The 17,442-nt window shown below is 42.0% G+C and overlaps 1 protein-coding gene across 1 annotated transcript in view; it reads left to right on the top strand.

Moving 5' to 3' along the window:
- AP4S1 (adaptor related protein complex 4 subunit sigma 1) overlaps positions 1-17,442 on the top strand; it is a 44,459-nt gene that overhangs the window by 18,401 nt on the left and 8,616 nt on the right. The window contains exons 2-5 of the mRNA XM_037037605.1: positions 5,499-5,705; positions 8,111-8,197; positions 9,363-9,431; positions 17,080-17,091. Of these exons, the coding sequence (XP_036893500.1) occupies positions 5,568-5,705; positions 8,111-8,197; positions 9,363-9,431; positions 17,080-17,091 (306 nt within the window). The 5' untranslated portion in view covers positions 5,499-5,567. The remainder of the gene's footprint in view (positions 1-5,498; positions 5,706-8,110; positions 8,198-9,362; positions 9,432-17,079; positions 17,092-17,442) is intronic.

Here is a 17,442-nt window from a genome sequence, read left to right as displayed (position 1 = left end):
TAGTGTCCTGAATTGTGCTTCTGAGAGGCTGGCAATTTCTCGGTCGCTTAGAGTTATTGGCTCTGGGACTTTGAGTTCTTCTTGTGCCATCTTTCGGGTTGTTCGTGCCTGTTCCATAGCAGGATCAGAGCCCTAAAGTGTTCACTAGAACAGGGCAACTAAGTCGCTGGGTTGTGACGTTGTAGGTGGGGGCGGGGTCAAAGAAGGACAATGGCTCTCACTGGTCTTGCAGGGCAACTAAGTCGCTGGGTTGTGACACTGTATGTGGGTGCGGGGTCAAAGAGCGACTCTGGCGTCCCGTCTGCCGCCTGCCGCCCTGGCCCTCACCGGTTCTGAAGGGCAACTAAGTCGCTGGGTTGTGACGCTGTATGTGGGGGCAGGGTCAAAGAGGGACTATGGCATCCTGTCCGCTGCCTGCCGCCACTGCCCTCACCGGTGCCACAGTTGCTGTCGTCACCAGGCCCACGCGTTTCGTCCCACTGCACGTGAGTGTGCCACCGCCGTCAGCCCTCGCCCCCTGGGGCCTGCGTGGTCCGTCTCACTGTGAGCGAATATGCGCCCGCAGTCTGCCCCGCACCCCAACTGGTTCCCGTCTGCCTGCGCGCCTGGGTCGGGGGCCCTGTCCTGCCCGACCCTGCTCGCTGCTGGCTCCGCCCCTCTTACCGTCCCGGTTGAACAGTTAGATGTAGTCGGACTTCCGTATAATTCAATTTTCTGTCCTTTGGTTGTGTCTTTGTTTCTCCAAACCTTTGTTGTATTCAAACTTGGTTGTGGGAGAAGGCACAGTGTTTCCACCTATGCCTCCATCTTGGCGGAAGTCAAGGGCAGTGATTTTCAACCTTTTTCATCTCATGGCACACAAGCTAATTACTAAAATTCTGCAGCACACCAAAAATATATTTTTTGCCAATCTGATAAAAAAATAGGTATAATAGCCTATTTGGCTATTGTTGTGCTCGATGTTGTCATATTTTTATTTGACAGTCTGATGGAAAACACATCAGTGCTGCTGCCAAATCGTAAGGTACAGCATGTTTTAAAAGTCCTCATGACTCACCAGTGTGCCTGCCGCAGCCCACAGGTTGAAAATTGCTGGTATAGGGTGGCAGGTTTTATAAGGTACAGTGATGAGGTCAAAGAAAGGATGACCAGCTTTTTGTGGTTCAAACAAAGGGGTTGGCATAAGCGGGAAAGGCCTCCCTGAGGAAAAGGTGCTGTCCTGTCATAAGGACATTGGCCAACGCTTACCTGCGTGGTGCTCATCGTATGCCAGCTGCCGAGCAGGTTCTGAGGACTTTATATTACTCACTCCTGTAACCCTCACAACCCATTGGGTACAACTGTTATTTTTCCCATCGTACTTCAGACTGAGTCCAAAAAGATTAAGTAACTTGCACAGAATCACAAAACCAATCAGCAGTAGAGCCACACAAGCTTTTGACTATTGTACTGTATGAATACTATACATTTCCTTGGTGGAAATTTGCTTTTTAAGTTGAGGAGTTTATTTCAGTCATTTAGATGGAGCAAATCAACCTGTTTTTCTCTGGTATTACCTTAGGGTGAGAAAGAGAGAGAGAGGTACAATTTAGGGATACATAGAAAGCTTTTTGAACCAGAAAGGATGTTAGCCATCATCACATACCATTTTCATTTCCAGTAACTTCGTACTATTTTCATGCAGAGAATTGTTTGATATTTCCCAAATTAATTGTGCTGTGGCATTAGAAAAGAGAACATTGACTTGATCATTCCCAAAGCTACCTGACATTGATATTTATTAAGCCTAAATGAATATTTAATAACACTTAGCACACCAAGAGGCAAAGAGGCAATGTGACAAATTAAATACAGCATTATGTTATGAGTCAGGAGACCGGAATTCGGGACTTCACATCTCAGATGACCAGTCTCTCATCGGCCGAACGAAGGGAGTGCACGGCAGGCATGACAGATAGGTGCATGTGTTGCCACGCCCTGCTGTCTAACCCATGACTGGCATTACTAATCGCCCACGGCGTTCTCTCCTTCTGAACCTGACGGCAGCTCCAGGTCCTTCCCAACACAGTGCCCAAAGCAGTGAGTACAGTGAGTCACAGTTGGCACCTAAGCTGAAATCTGGTTGTCATCTTTGGATATGACAGTCTATTGTATAAAGACTTCCAGTTTGGGGTTTGTTTTTGTTTTTTTTTACCCTAGGCAAGGTTTTTTAAGATTTTATTTATTTATATCATTACTTTTTAGAGAGAGGGGAAAGGAGGGAGAAAAAGAAGGAGAGACACATGTGCGAGGGAAACATAGGTCGGTGGCCTCTCTTACACCCCCAGCTGGAGGCCTGGCTAGCAACCCAGGCGAGTACCTGACCAGGAATGGAACCAGTGACCTTTCAGTCCGCAGGCCGGTGCTCAGTCTAGTGAGCCACACCAGCCAGGGTATTTGTTTGTTTGTTTATTTGTTTGTTTTTTAATGAAGGAGAGGGAGAGAAACTGATTTGAGAGAGAAACATTGATCAGTTGCCTCTCGTACATGCCCCAACCTGGAACGGAACCAACCTGCAATCCAGGCATGTGCCCTGACCAGGAATCAAACTGGCAACCTCTTGCTTTGTGAGATATCGCCCAACCACCTGAGCCACACTGGTCATGGCAAGACTTCCAGTTCTAGATCCCAGAAATACACCATCAGAAATTTGAAAACTTCCCAGTTCCATAGGTACTTCCATTTTTCCAGCCTCTCTTTTCTCTAGGCATTAAGTGTGTAACACATAGGATCCTTGAGCAATGATTTGTTCACATACTACTGTGAACCTACCGAACTCCCCAGTCTTGGCCTTTACGTAGCCTTGTGCTCTTTATGTAATGAATACTTTCCCCAGTGAGATTTCCTTTTTCTTTGCACATTCACACAGGCTCTTGGGTGTGGAATCTAACTTCCTGACTATCAAAATATCTTTCCCAACCTTGTATCTTGTTGACTGCAGAGAGTTTATAAGGAGAGGACGTTCATACCTGCCCCTCACCACTCCCAGCACTTGTTTGAACTTATTCCTTGTTGCCCTGCCTCAGTTTCATAATTATTTGATCTCCCTCCTCCCTGATGATTACTAAGCCAAATAAATGCTTAAAACATTCATCTTCAGTTCTAAAATATGTACGTGTTCTGAGTTTCTGCATGGTATATTTTGGCATATATTTTATAATACAAATAATTAAAATTTTGTGTGTTTTATTACCACTGTAGAATTGTACAGCTATATATTGTGTAATTATTTATAAGTATGCAAAAATAGTGTTGTATTCAAGTCTTGAGATGCCTTCAGCTCCTATTTTCAAGACTTGAACCCAAATGAGTATCAGTTCACCGCATTCTTGTTTGTTGTCCTCACCCCTGAAGTCAGTAGGAAGGAATGCCCTGCCTGTAAGGTAGAAACCAATTTGATCCCTTGGTATAACATCTCAATGGGATCATTTTACATCTTATTTTACCACTTAATGCAACCAGGGCATTTAAAGGGAAAGAGTTAGACGTGAATTCCTTTGAGACAATATTTTTTTCTTTTACCCAGCAGTTGAAATCCAGGGTATAGAATTGTAATTTCCAACTTTCATAAATGTGGTTTTAAAATAACCTTGTTGAAAAGAAATAAAAAAGGGATCGTAATCTTAACTTACCAGTCACTTGCCTTAATTTACTGGCAATAATTTGTGAAGAGAATAAAAACAGCATGTGGCCCTGGCCAGATTGCTCAGCTGGCTTCAGTGTCAACCTGATATGCCAAGGTTGCGGGTTTGATCCCTGGTCAGGGCACTTACAAGAATCAACCAATGAATGCATAAATAAGTGGGACAACAGATCGATGTTTCTCTTTCTCTCCCTCTCTCTCTCTAAAATCAATATTTTTTTAAAAAACAGCAGTGCATAATACCAAATGATAAAACAAGATAGAGTATGTTGCAATCCGACCTATGGCAGTGAGTTTATCTTCCTGGAAAAGAGAGTGAATGACCACAGGCCTCCCCCGTGGCCCAGCCGTCATATCCCTGCTGAGCTGGTCTGGATAACATCCTGTTCTGCACACTGAGTGAACACCGCAACCCCAGGCGTTGCCAGACTGGGCCTGTTGCTTTCTCTTTGGATTGTTGTGACACAGCCACCTGTCTGGTAGAGCTGAGGAAGTAAGAGATGAGCTGGGAATACAAAAAATGACATAAAGCTTAGTCCAAGTATTATCCTTATAATCGGCAGCAACTTTTTGGTAAACTTATTCTAAATTTTAAAAGTTTACTTAAGAGGGTTAGCCTTGGTATTTTGCCCTGGTTTGGCACATACTACAAAATGTGACTGTGATATTGTCAGATGATCCAGCTTGGGGCAGCTTGGATGCTCATGACAAAAGATGGACTGGCCATTGGTCAAAATTGTGGGTTTTTGCAATTGATTATTTCAACAAATGTATTTAAAAATCTATGTTAATCTATAAAAGGAACAAACATGAGACTCCGTATAGCTGACTTGGACACGAAACCGCAAGCATGGACCCCTGAGTGATGAGGATGGGTTCAAAGCTATCACAGGCCCACACACATGCTTGTCCTCTGAGCTGCGGTGTGCCTCTAACACAAAGTAATCCAGGGACTCTGAGTGTCTCTACATCCCTCACCTTCAGTGTGCTTGTGCTTTAAATGGGGATAACAGAAGAACCTGCCTCAGAGAACTGTGAAAGTTAAGTGACATAGGTACATGGCTTAGTACAAGGCCTTATAGGACTTGTTACACGGCCTTGTTAGAGGACTTCAACAGACAGTTCCTATTATGACCACTGCTTCCAGCACTCGGGAGGGAAAAGCTTCCCGACATAGGTCTTGTCTCCATTGTCCGTAAAACAAAGGTCATATTCCTGAGCATGACTTCTAAAGCCAATTTCACCTTGCATGAGCAACTCCATTTCCTATGACTACTCTTCCTGCACCCTGAAACTACACCTCTGGAGAACTTTCCGGAGCTTTACACCCGTTTTTTCTGCCTCAGCATCATTTCCTCTAGATCATTGTTTAAGCACCCTTTAAGTATCCCTTCTTTGGGAGGCCATTCCCAGCTCTCGGGCCGTGTTCCTTGTCCTTCCCTTCTGTGTGCCAGTGGCAACTCATTGCCTGGATTGCTGTCGTTTATCTATGGAACACCTTTACTAAGTGTGAAGATCAGAAATCATTACTTCTCCTCCTCCGTATTCTTCTGGTTCTTAGCACATAGTTGGTGTCCAACACGATTGATGAGTCAGTGCAACAGATATGAGTAGAGGTGCTGTGGATACTCAGAAATATTTTGGAAGATAAGTGACCATTTATGTTTAATTATTTAGTAAAACTTCATATAGTTCATCATAGTGAAGACCAATGATATCAGAAGACATTTTATTTACTTCTTGCTCATCTATAGAACACATTTAATATGATTCTTTGAGAAATTTGATCTTGTCCTTCTGTTCTTTCCTCCTTCAGGTTCTAGTTACAGCCACCCCTTGCCATAACTTTTGACCTACATTTGGAAAAACACTGGCCAGGAAAAAAATGATAAAATTTTTCCTCATGGTGAATAAACAAGGGCAGACCCGACTCTCTAAGTACTACGAACATGTGGAGATCAATAAGCGTACACTTCTGGAAACAGAAGTCATAAAGAGCTGTCTCTCTCGATCCAATGAACAAGTAAGTTTCTGATTCTCCCTCTTATCTCTATGCTCAGCAGGGGCAAATCTGTTACTACTTGTTACTACTGTGTCTCAAGGACCATTGTTTTCTTTGAACTTCATTCTTACAACAGCTATTAGGGAAAATGGCAAGTGAAGTGAAGTGAAAACTGAAGCATAGCTCTCCGTATATCTCCTTAAGGAAAAGAAAAACAAAAAAAGCCAGGGACAGTCTTGGCTTCTTATTTAGGTCAGCGTATTTGTCTCAATGAATGGTAGAAGCGGCAACTCAAATGTATTCCTGCCAGTAGACATAACTTCTTTGTTTTTATGGATTCAGCCCTTGGAACTCTTCGGAGTGCCTGTAGCAGGTGGCTTTCTTTAAGCCAAAAGCTGAAGGTCAGGTGACCAGGACAGAGGCAAACACTAAAGACTCACTTTGTGCCAGAGGATAGCAGTGTGGTTCTCATGTGGGTGCAGTTCTTTCTGCTTACCATTTCTGTGAATGTACCACCCACAGAATACGGGAACTAGTGATTTAAAAACAAACTTGATTTCCACCTGTCTTGTTTTATTATGCAGATCGGAAAAATGGATGTTAAAAAATGTAACAATAAATTCATTTATTCTGCCAAAATTGAGGTTAAATTAAATCACTAAAAGAATAATAAGTAGGAATTTCTAAAGCTGAGTTTATTTTTACAAAGAACTTTAACTGAAGAATTACCTAATCTGGGACCTAAACTTTGAACCCATTGGAAATCACTGAACAAACTGAGGCACAATCAGAAAGCTTGTTTAAAACACCCACTCATTTTGCCAATTCTCCATTTCACTACCTACGGAGAAAGGCTGCCTGTGGGAATCACTAAGTCGTAACATATTAAGCTACATCAGTGCTTCAGCAGTTAGCACGTTGGAACTGAGTTTCCCTTGGCTTCTGAATTGATTTTCCAGTTGGACATCTCAAGAGTCTTCTTTGAATTACTACTTTGGCCTGCTGTTGCACAGATGACCGCGTGGAGTTGTCAGAGGAAACAGAAACTATTAAAGGGCTGTGTAAATAACCACGACTTAAGATAAACACGCTCCAGAAGATTCACGTTTGAATCTTCCTGTAATTTCAGCTCCATGATTTCAAACACCTTTTTCACTGATAGGTTCTCCTTTGAAATATGTGCTTTGCAATGAATATACTGTTAGATATTTTTGAAGCATTCTAAATTATTTTAGACTTTAATAGAAACCCACTGGGCTTTTGGCATAATCAGGCACCAGAATAGCCCAATCTCAGCTTAGTTTTTATTTTCTCCACAAAGGTGCTTTAATATATATCTTTTAATGTCAGGAACTCCTGAGAGGCTTTGAAAAATGTTCCTCAGTTCATTCAAATAGGTTGTGTGTGGTTCTTTGGAAGATCCAACTGACTAGAAATCACACTAGCTCTACAGTGAGCCAGAAGCTGCAGAATGGTCTGGTACTTATTACATTTATCCTAATTTTAAATAAAAGCCTTGTATCTCGCCATTTTATAGTTTGTCAGGTGGCATTCCCATGGAAGAAATTACTTGATCAAAACTTGCAGCTTCATTTCCAGGTGCATCCGGGCACCGGAGAGCAACATGTCCAGTGCAAAAGGCCATACAGCTGGTGCTCAAGCACATTCGGTCAGGCACACCCGAAAGGCCAAAGGAAGGGCAGGCTCTGCCTTCAGACGGCTCCCCAGTTCCTGTCCACCCAGAGCCTTCCCATTACTCTTTGTACAGTGACTGTAGGAGACAGATCAATGGGAAGGGAGCTGTTTTCTCCACAAGTCCGTGGTGGTGGAAAACTAGTTATTAATTCATAGGAAGCACGGTTTACAATGAGAGATTTTGTCTAGCATTGCCACACAAAAGCCATCTTTAAATAATTTATAAAAGAGTCTACATTGAGTCTTTCTATGTGTCTAGGAAAAAAGAAATTGAGTTCTGTTTTGTTTTTTTTTTGTGTGTGTGTGTGCGCTACATATATTTGGCTCTTCAGTGACTGTTAAATAGTACAAAACTAAATCCCTAACTGCTTCCAAAAGAGCTTAGGGGAGGTGGAAAGAAGAAAATCTTGTCGTTTTGATTTATTTTCATGTTGGAGGGCATTTAAATAGCTGATTATTTAGTAGCTTTGCCTGCTGAGTTCCACACAGAACCAAGCAAAGGAAAGAGAAGCAGCATAGGAGGGAACCTGCGTGAACGCACAGACCTTTCACTACAAGCACGCTGAGCACTGTGAGGGGGCGTAGCCAGCAAAGACGGGTGACATTGTAATGTTGGGTATTTCTAGGAATGTCTTGACAGATACTCAAATGAGAACCTAAAAATTATGCATGCCATTTTGAAGAAATCCCTGTCAACCATAGCAATTAATATCTAACTGTGCTTTGTTTAGTGCTCTTTCATTGAATATAAGGATTTTAAGCTGATATATCGGCAGTATGCTGCCCTCTTCATTGTGGTTGGAGTTAATGACACCGAGGTAAGAAAATAGAAGAGCCCATGGAAGATGCAAAAAAATTAGGCATAACAGTCTGATTTTTATTTCTCCTTACATTGACACTTACTTCCCTACTTGCCTCCTTAAGATTTATGTTGATTTTTTTCCAGTTTTTTAAAAATTTCATTTTAGAGGGGTGGGCTAGGGTGGGGGTAAAAGGCAGAAAACTGTACTTGAACAACAATTAAAATAAAAAATTTTAAAAAGTCATTTTATATGATCTGAGAGACAGAAACATTGATTTGTTGCTTCATCCAGCTGTGCATTTATCGGTTGATTCTTGTATATACCCTAAACAGGGATTGAACCTACAACCTCAGCATATTGGGAGGATGCCCTAACCAACTGAGCTACCTGGCCAGGGCTGAAGGATTTTGGTTTCTGTCGAGGCTACAGAAAGCTGTATGGAAGAGAAATACCTAGGATTTGCATTGGATTAGATAAGCAGCTCGTGGAGAAGTACGAAACCACAGAAAGCCTTCCACAGCCCCGAGCAGTACGAGTGCCCTGCTGTTGTTGCGTGTGGCACGGGGGCAGCTTCTCCAGTGTAGTGGCCGGTCAGTTGTGGAATTAAGCACAGGCCGACATATCAGAAGCAGGGCAAACTGCATATGATTGTGTTGTGATTCCATCTCCTCAGATTTTAGTTTACCTTTTCAGAAATGTCAGTCCCAGATCAACAGCACCAATGGCTATGGAATCTCTGAAAGGGTGTTTAAGATCTAAAATACTTTGAAATCTCAGCTTTTCATCGGCGAAGCAAACTTTGAGGTGGTTTCCCCATCTTCATAGATGGAAAAGTGATGGTGTGCAGAACCTGAGAAATTGTGCTTCGGCCAATTGTTGATGAAGTCAGGGAGTAGAGCTCAGGGTTCTGAACACTGGACTCGGCCCGATTTCAGTGCTGCTAGATTCATCATGCGCGTTAAAAAAATTTTAGAGGTTAAGGTTCTCTCGTCTTAATAAACTTACATCAAACAAGTGAGTCGTAAAACTGTTCTGAAGACTTGTCTGTGGGGGCCACTCTGCCCCCATTAGTATCTGTGTATCAAGCCACATGCTCTGGAACCTGGTTGTTGATTGATACATGTCTGACTTAGACATGGGCCATTCTGAAACTGACTGCGTCCTTCCCTTTCCGTTTCAGAATGAGATGGCGATTTATGAATTTATCCATAACTTTGTGGAAGTTTTAGATGAGTACTTCAGTCGAGTGGTAAGTCTCATGACTAAAAAATGGCTTTGTCCTGAGGCCAGTCTCCCAGAAATGGGTCTCTATCCAGAACATGTGTTCATACAGAGCTTTCATATGTGAAAGTTAAAATTCAAATGATGGCAGATTTTCTTTACCTTTGCTTTAAGACTATGCATGCCTCAGTTCTTTGTAAAGAACCATTTCTGCAAGACTAAGAGCCTCTTAGGTCTTTCTCTCAATTAAGAGATTCTGCTGTCTAATTTGCTTTCTTTTCTTCTTCTGCTTCCCCTTGTAAAATACTAGGACTCTTTTTAATTTAAATCATTTCCGCCCAAACCCTTGCTTTCAAGGTCAAAACCAACTCCTTTTACTCCTCTTAAGGAATGAATGAGTTCCTTTCCCAGAGTCCTTTAAAAAAATAAAAGGCAACTGTATTGAAATAGAACTTACATACCATACAGTTCACCCACTTGAGTATTGAGTTTTTAGGATCCAGGTTGGCATGCCTGTCACCACAGTCAGTTTTGGAATATTTCTTCACCCCAAAAGAAAATACCAGAGTCATTAGCTTTTCCTCCTAGTTACCCATCACCACCTGCTGCAGCCTCTAAGCACCAATCTGCTTTTTTTCTCTATAAGTCTGCCTGTTCTAGACATTTTGTGTAAATAAAATTGTTCAATCGGTGGTCTTTTGTGATTGGCTGTTTTTGCTTAGCGTAAAGTTTTCAAGATTCATCAATGGTGTAGCATGTATGAGTAATTGTTTCCTTTATATTGCCAAATAGTATTTCATTGTACACATATACCACATTTTGTTTATACCATTCATCAATTGGTGGGCATTGGGGCTATTTATACTTTTGGGTATTAAGGAATAATGCTGCTATGAACATTTGTATTAAGGAATAATGCTGCTATGAACATTTGTGAGCACATTTTTTTTTGTAGAATCATGTTTTTAGTTCTCTTGGGTGTATATTGTACCTAGGGAAGGGATTGCTGGATGACACGGTAACTCCATGTTTAACATTTTGAACTGGTGCAGCCATTATGGAGGTTGCTCAGAAAGTTAAAAATAGAACTACTGTGTGACCTGGCAGTCCGACTTCTGGGCACTTATCTGAAGAAATCTAAAACACCAAATCGAAAAGACATATGCGTGCCTGTGTTCACTGCAGCATTTTTACAGTAGCGAAGATATGGAAGCAACCTAAGTGTCCATCAATAGATGATTGGATAAAGAAGAAGTGGTACATATATACAATGAAATATTACTTAGCCATAAAAAAGAATGAAATTTTACCATTTGCAACAGTGTATATAGACCTAGAGGGTATTATGTTAAGTGAAATAAGTTAAACAGAGAAAGACACATAACATATGATTTCACTTATATGTGGAATTTAAAAAACAAAATAAATGAACAAACAAAACAGAAACAGGGTCACAGATACAGAGAACAAACTGATAGTTGCCAGATGGGAGGGGGTTAGGGAGCTGGGTGAAAAAGGGGAAGGGGTTAAGAAATGCAAATTGGTTGTTACCAAATAGCCATGGGGATATAAAGTACATCATGGGGAATAGTCACTAATGTTGTAGTGACCATGTGTGGTGCCAGACGGGTACTGGACTTACCAGGGGATCACTTTGTAAGTTATAGAAATGTCTAACCACTATGCTATACACCTGAAACTAATATAATATTTAACTACAACTGTAATTGAAATTTTGGAGACTTCCGCCAAGATGGAGGCATAGGTGGGAACACTGTGCCTTCTCCCGCAACCAAGTTTAAATACAACAAAGGTTTGGAGAACAAAGACACAGCCAAAGAACAGAAAATTGAACTATACGGAAGTCCAACAAAAAAGAACCGTTCTACCAGATGGGTAAGGGGCGGAGCCAGCAGTGGAGCAGGGTCGGGAAGGAAAGATCTCCTGACCCCAGGCGCCCAGGCATCCGGGGTAGCATCGGGCAGACCCAGTGAGGGCTCGAGATGGCGGGAGTGAGAAGTGAGACAGACCGCGCAGCCCCCAGCAATGAACCCCGCAGTGGCTGACCGCAGTTGCACATTTGAGAGCAGTGGGACGAATCTCGCAGCCCACAGTGGCTGCAGGAGGAAGCAAAGGGTGCCGGTCATTTCTTTCCTTTGGCCCCGCCCCCACATACAGCGTCACAACCCAGCGACTGGGTCACCCGGCCCTGGTGAACACCTAGGGCTCTGCTCCTCATACTTAACAGGCACATACAGTCCAAAATATGGCTCAAGAAGAACTCAAAGCCCCAGAGCTGATAACTCTAAGTCACCAGGAAATAGCGAACCTCTCAGATGCACAATTCAAGACACTGGTAATCAGGATACTCACAGAACTGGTTGATTTGAGCCACAAATTAGAGGAACATATGAAGCCTAAACTAATTAAAATGAAGGGAAAAGCACAGGAAACCAATAGTGATGGAAGGGAAACAGGGACTCAAATCAAGGGGGTGGACCAGAAGGAAGAAAGAAATGCCCAAACAGGAAAAAGTGAAGTTACAAGAATTCAAAAAAATGAGAGGCTTAGGAACCTCCAGGACATCTTTAAATGTATCAACATCCGAATTATAGGGGTACCAGAAGGGGAAAAGAAACAGCCACGAGTGGAAAATTTATTTGAACAAATAATACAGGAGAACTTCCCCAGTCTGGCAAAGGAAATAAATAGACTTCCAGGAAATCCGGGAAGCTCAGAGAGTCCCAAAGAAGTTGGACCCAAGAAGGAACACACCAAGGCACATCATCATTACATTAGCCAAGATTAAAATGAAGGAGAGAATTCTAGAAGCAGCAAGAGAAAAGGAGACAGTTACCTACAAAGGAGTTCCCAATCAGACTGTCAGCAGATTTCTCAAAAGAGACCTTACAGGCAAGAAGGGGCTGGAAAGAAGTATTCCAAGTCATGAAATCCAAAGACCTACATCCAAAACTGCTTTATCCAGCAAAGTTTTCATTTAGAATGGAAGGACAGATAAAGTGCTTCTCAGATAAGATCAAGTTCAAGGAATTCATCATCATCAAGCCCTTATTTTATGAAATGTTAAAGGGACTTATCTAAGAAAAAGAAGATGAAAAATATGAACAGTGAAAGGACAGCAAACTCACAGTTATTAACAACCACACCTAAAACAAAAGCAAACCAAGAGGACAGCTAGATCAGGAGTGGAACCATAGAAATGAAGATCACATGGAGGGTTAGCAACAGGGGAGTGGGAGGAGGAGAAGGGGGAGAAGGTACAGAGAATAAGTAGTATAGACGGTAGGTAAAAAATAGGGGGGAGGGCAAGAATAGTAGGGGAAATATAGAATCTAAAGAATTTGAGACACGTGGACATAAACTAAAGAGGGGGAAGGGTCGGGGAGGGGTGGGCAGGGTGGAGGGGAATGAAGGGGGAAATAGAACAACTGTAATGGTATAATCAATAAAATATATTTTAAAATTAAAAAAAAAAATTGTTTACTGCCCTGGCTGGTGTAGCTCAGTGGATTGAGCTCGGGCCTGTGAATCAGAGGATCACTGTTCAATTCCCAGTCAGGGCACATGCCTGGGTTGCAGGCTAGTTCCCTGCAGGCCAGTTCCCAGCAGGGGATGCATGAAAGGCAACCATACATTGATGTTTCTCTCCCTCTCTCCTTCCCTTCCCCTGTAAAGATAAATAAATAAAATCTTTTAAAAAATTGTTTAATTTTAAACCATTTTGATGAACTGTCAAACTTTTCCAAAGTGCTGCATGATTTAAATTTCCATCAACAGTGTATGAAAGTTCTCATTTCTCCACATCCTCACCAAAACATATTATCTGTCTTTTTTTGTTATAGCCATCCTAGTGGGGAAAGTGGTATAGAGGCTAATGAATTGAGATTTTGATTTGTGTTTCACTAATCAAAAATGTTGAGGATAAAATGTTGAGGATCTTTTTATGTGTTTAATGGCCATCTCTATATCTTTTTTGAAGAAATGTCTATTCAAATCCTCTATCCTTTTTCAGTTGCGTTGTCTTTTTATTGTTGGGTTGTAAGAGTTCTTTCTGTGTTCAGAATACAAGTCTTCTATCAGATATGATTTGGAAATATTTTCTCCCATTTAGTGGTTTTCTTTTCATTTTCTTGATGGTGCCCTTTGAAGTACCATAACTTTTTATTTTGATGAATTTCAGTTAATTAATTCTGTTGTTGTTGTTGCTTATGTTCTTGGTGTCATTTCTATAAAGGCCTTGCCCAACCAGAGGTCATTAAGGTTCGCTCTTGTCTTGTTAGAGTTTTGTAGTTTTAGCTCCTACTTGGGTCTTTGATCCATTCTGAGTAGTTTTTGTACATGGTGTGACGTAGGGTCTCACTTCATTCTTTTGTATGTGAATATCCAGTTGTCCCAACACCATTTGTTGAAAAGACTTTTCTTTTTCCCACTGAATTATCTTGGCACCTTTGTCAAAAATCAGTTGACTGTAAATATAAGAGTTTATTTCTGGACTTTCAGTTCTGTTCCAATGATCTGTGTGTTTATCCTTCTGCCAGGATCACACTCTTCTGCTGACTTTAGCTTTGTAGTTAGTTTGAAATCAATAGTCTTTATAAAAAGAATCAGTGAAGCAATTTTACTCTGCTACCATAAGCCTTCCTCTGCCTTGGCTAGACATTCTTGAGAAGTAGAAGTGGCACAAGCTGATTTTTAAAAATTGTTTGGTTTATTTCATTTTGCTTTTAAATACAATGATCAGGAAGGCCTTGTTTCCAACTTGCTGCTTCCTGAGACAGTGAGTGGAACCCATAGTTAGTAACATTGAGTGCACTAAAGACTGCTAAGGGCAAAACCCATGTTAAGAAGTTATATCTTGCCCTGACCAGTGTGGCTCGGTTGGGTGTCATCCCATGAAGCAAAAGGTCACTTGTTCGATTCCCTGTCAGGGCACATGTCTGGGTTTCAGGTTCAGTCCCTGGTTGGGGCATGTGCAAGTGGACACCAACTGATGTTTTTCTTTCACATTGGTGTTTCTGTCCCTCTCTTTCTCCCTCCCTTCCCCTTTCTGTAAAAATAAATAAATAAAATCTTCAAAAAAAAAAAGTTTTATCGTCAGTATAACTCCGAATGCTAGAAGTAATGTTTGGCAAACTTCTTCATGGAACAATCAGTTAGCCTGTCTGCTTTGCCTCAGTGTAGAGGATCTGTGTGTGGTCCCTGGACGAGCAGCAGAAGCATCAGTTAGGAACTGGTAAGAAATAAAAATTCTGATCCCTGGCTGGTGTAGCTCAGTGGATTGAGCACTGGCCTGTGAACCAAAGGATCGTGGTTTGATTCCCAGTCAGGGCACATGCCTGGGTTGCAGGCCAGTTCCTGGCAGGGGACTGACGAGAGGCAACCATACATTGATACTTCTCTCCCTCTCTCCTTCCCTTCCCCTCTAAAGATAAAGAAATTTCAAAAAATTTTAAAGAAATAAAAATTCTGGATCCACCTCAGTCTTTTGACTCAGAGATGCTGGGTTGAGGCCCAGCAGTCTGTTTTAATAAGCTGTGCAGGTGATTCTATCCATGCTTGTCTGAGAACCACTGCCTTATTGCATAAGGCTTACTGTCAGCTGCTTCTTTATTCCCATGTTGCAGCTGGGAAGCTGCCTGGTGGCCTCTGTACCACGATTGTGCCTCTAACTAGGAGGGGATTGGTGCCCTCAAACCTCAAAGTTGGCCATTTCAGAGACTGGCTTTGTGGGGACAGAGAGCACTGAAGTTGGCTTTAAAATCCATCTCTGTATTGATTGCTTGGACAGAGCCCACAGAGGAGCAGTATCCAAGAGAACTTTTCAGTAGTTCTAGAAATGTCTGTACCCATGCTGTCCAGTGCTATAGGCACTAGCCACACGTGCCTTGTGAACAATTAAAATGTGATCAGTGTAAACAAGGAACTTTACTTTTATCTAATCTTAACTAATTTAAGTCACCACACAAGGCCGGTGGTTACCATATCGGGCAGCGTAACTCGCTCCTGCCCGCCTCCGGACACTCCCCCCTGCCCCGCCCCCAGCACCGACTGGTTTCGACTCAGGGTCTGTGACTCAGAGCTGGCCGTGATTAACCACTTTAAGGGAACACCTATCAAGAAGAATGTAATTTCCTGAATTGGCAATGTTTTAAACCTGGGGGGATAAACAGTGGCCACAAGCACTATCATTCTAAGGTTTTTTAAATTATTATCATCATATTCAGTAACTGAGCATAAATAGCATGTTGTTGAATTCCAGCTGTGATTCTAGGGAGAGTCAGTGACCACATAGGCCACAGAAGTAAAGCTTAGAATTTAATTTAAACCTGGTGGTTATATAGGACTTGGAGGACCCCGTTCAGGATAAGAGATACAAAAAGAAGAGAAAGAGGAGGGAAAACAGTACTACAGGAAAGAAAGTAGAAACTGCCCCACTCATGGAGAATGCCTTGTCATCTAAAATTTCTTTTTAGGTTTCTGAGTTTTAAACATTCTTTCTGGGACTATTTTTAATCTTAGAGTTTCCAAATCTCACATTTGGAGATCTGTCTCCGGCTGCAGCCTGGGCTGAAGGAAGCGTCTCAGCATCACGAGTCCAAACCGAAAGCCAACCCGGGTAGCGTTAAAGGAGGCAGCTTCACGAGAGCTGAGGGCTGTTGCTACGCGCGACAGGCCTCAGGTCCTTTCCAAGATGAATTTAACTGTTTACTTTTCTCCCTCGGTGACTTTTTCATGACATGAATGTCTGTATTCATGGAAAAATATTAAAAATACATCTAGGTGAATGGAAAGGGGAGATCAGTAAGCCCCGCACTTACTTCTTGGTTGCACAGTCAGGTGCATTCCTCTCCCGCTTTGTGTGTGTCTGTGTCTGACTGCATTGATCTCCGTGTGTGTAGACGTGCACAGGGTGACGCTGTATTTACCACTTTACAACTTGCTTTACTTTTCACCAGTATGTCATTACTTATACATCGACATCATCATTTGTGTATCTGCTATAATTTTTTAAATTTATTTTTAGAGGGGAAGGGAAGAAGAGAGGGAGAGAGAAATGTCAATGTATGGTTGCTTCTCGTGGGTCCCCAGCTGGGAACTGGCCTGCAACCCAGGCATGTGCCCTGATGGGGAATCGAACTGCAATCGTGTGGTTCGCAGGTCCGCGCTCAATCCACTGAGCTACACCAGCCAGGGCATATCTGCTATAATTTTTTATCTAGTCCCCCTTGTTTTCAGTGATTTGCTACTGTAAACATCAGCCTGAATATCCTGTCACATTTTTGTGCCGTTATCTGATTATTTCCTTAAGATAAACTTCTGGGGTTAAAATCAATAGCTTCAAAGGGTATACACATTATTAAGGTTTTTGATAATCCTATCAAAACAAATTACCAATCATCTGTAAAGGCTGAGTTAGTTTATCAAACCCTCTGTGTTCTAAAGATAATTGCTGTGGCCTATAAAATTCCTCCAAACGGCTGCATATGTTTTTAAAATCACAACCCTGAACTCAGGGCTTTCCACCTTCATGCTTCTGCACACAGAGTAGCCTCTTCCACCTGCTTCCAGGTGTATGGACAGAGCAGCCACTAACTGCTAAGTGCCTGGTGTCCCAGGGTCTCATTCTCATCCTCGCACCCTTTTCTCTCTTCCAGAGTGAATTGGATGTATCCTTTTTCAGTGCTGTGAGCCAGGTTTTCCACAGTACTTGGCAAAACTCGAGCTAGTCTTTATCAGGTAAGTGCCATAAGTGCCATGGGGCAGGAAAACAATTTAGCAAAATCTAGACTCCAGAGCGCTAATAATCGTCAGCAACTCAGACCTGACAGCTAGAGAGGCAGGTGCTTTGCAGAAACATCCTGCCTTTCTTCACAAAGACTGTTCTTAAGATTTTTGTGTTTTTCAGACAGGGCAATTCTCTGGTACTAATAAATAATAACTGTTGTATGTTAATTTAACTTCTAAGTTAAATATGAAATAGACCTTTTTAGAATTTAATAATGCAGGCAAGAAGTGTT

Source organism: Sturnira hondurensis, unplaced genomic scaffold (genome assembly GCF_014824575.4).
Source record: "Sturnira hondurensis isolate 20B ecotype Veracruz unplaced genomic scaffold, ASM1482457v3 Scaffold0023357, whole genome shotgun sequence".
Lineage (NCBI taxonomy): Eukaryota > Metazoa > Chordata > Mammalia > Chiroptera > Phyllostomidae > Sturnira > Sturnira hondurensis.
The sequence above is the reverse complement of the archived record's forward strand: the minus strand, read 5'-3'. Positions and strand labels throughout refer to the sequence as shown.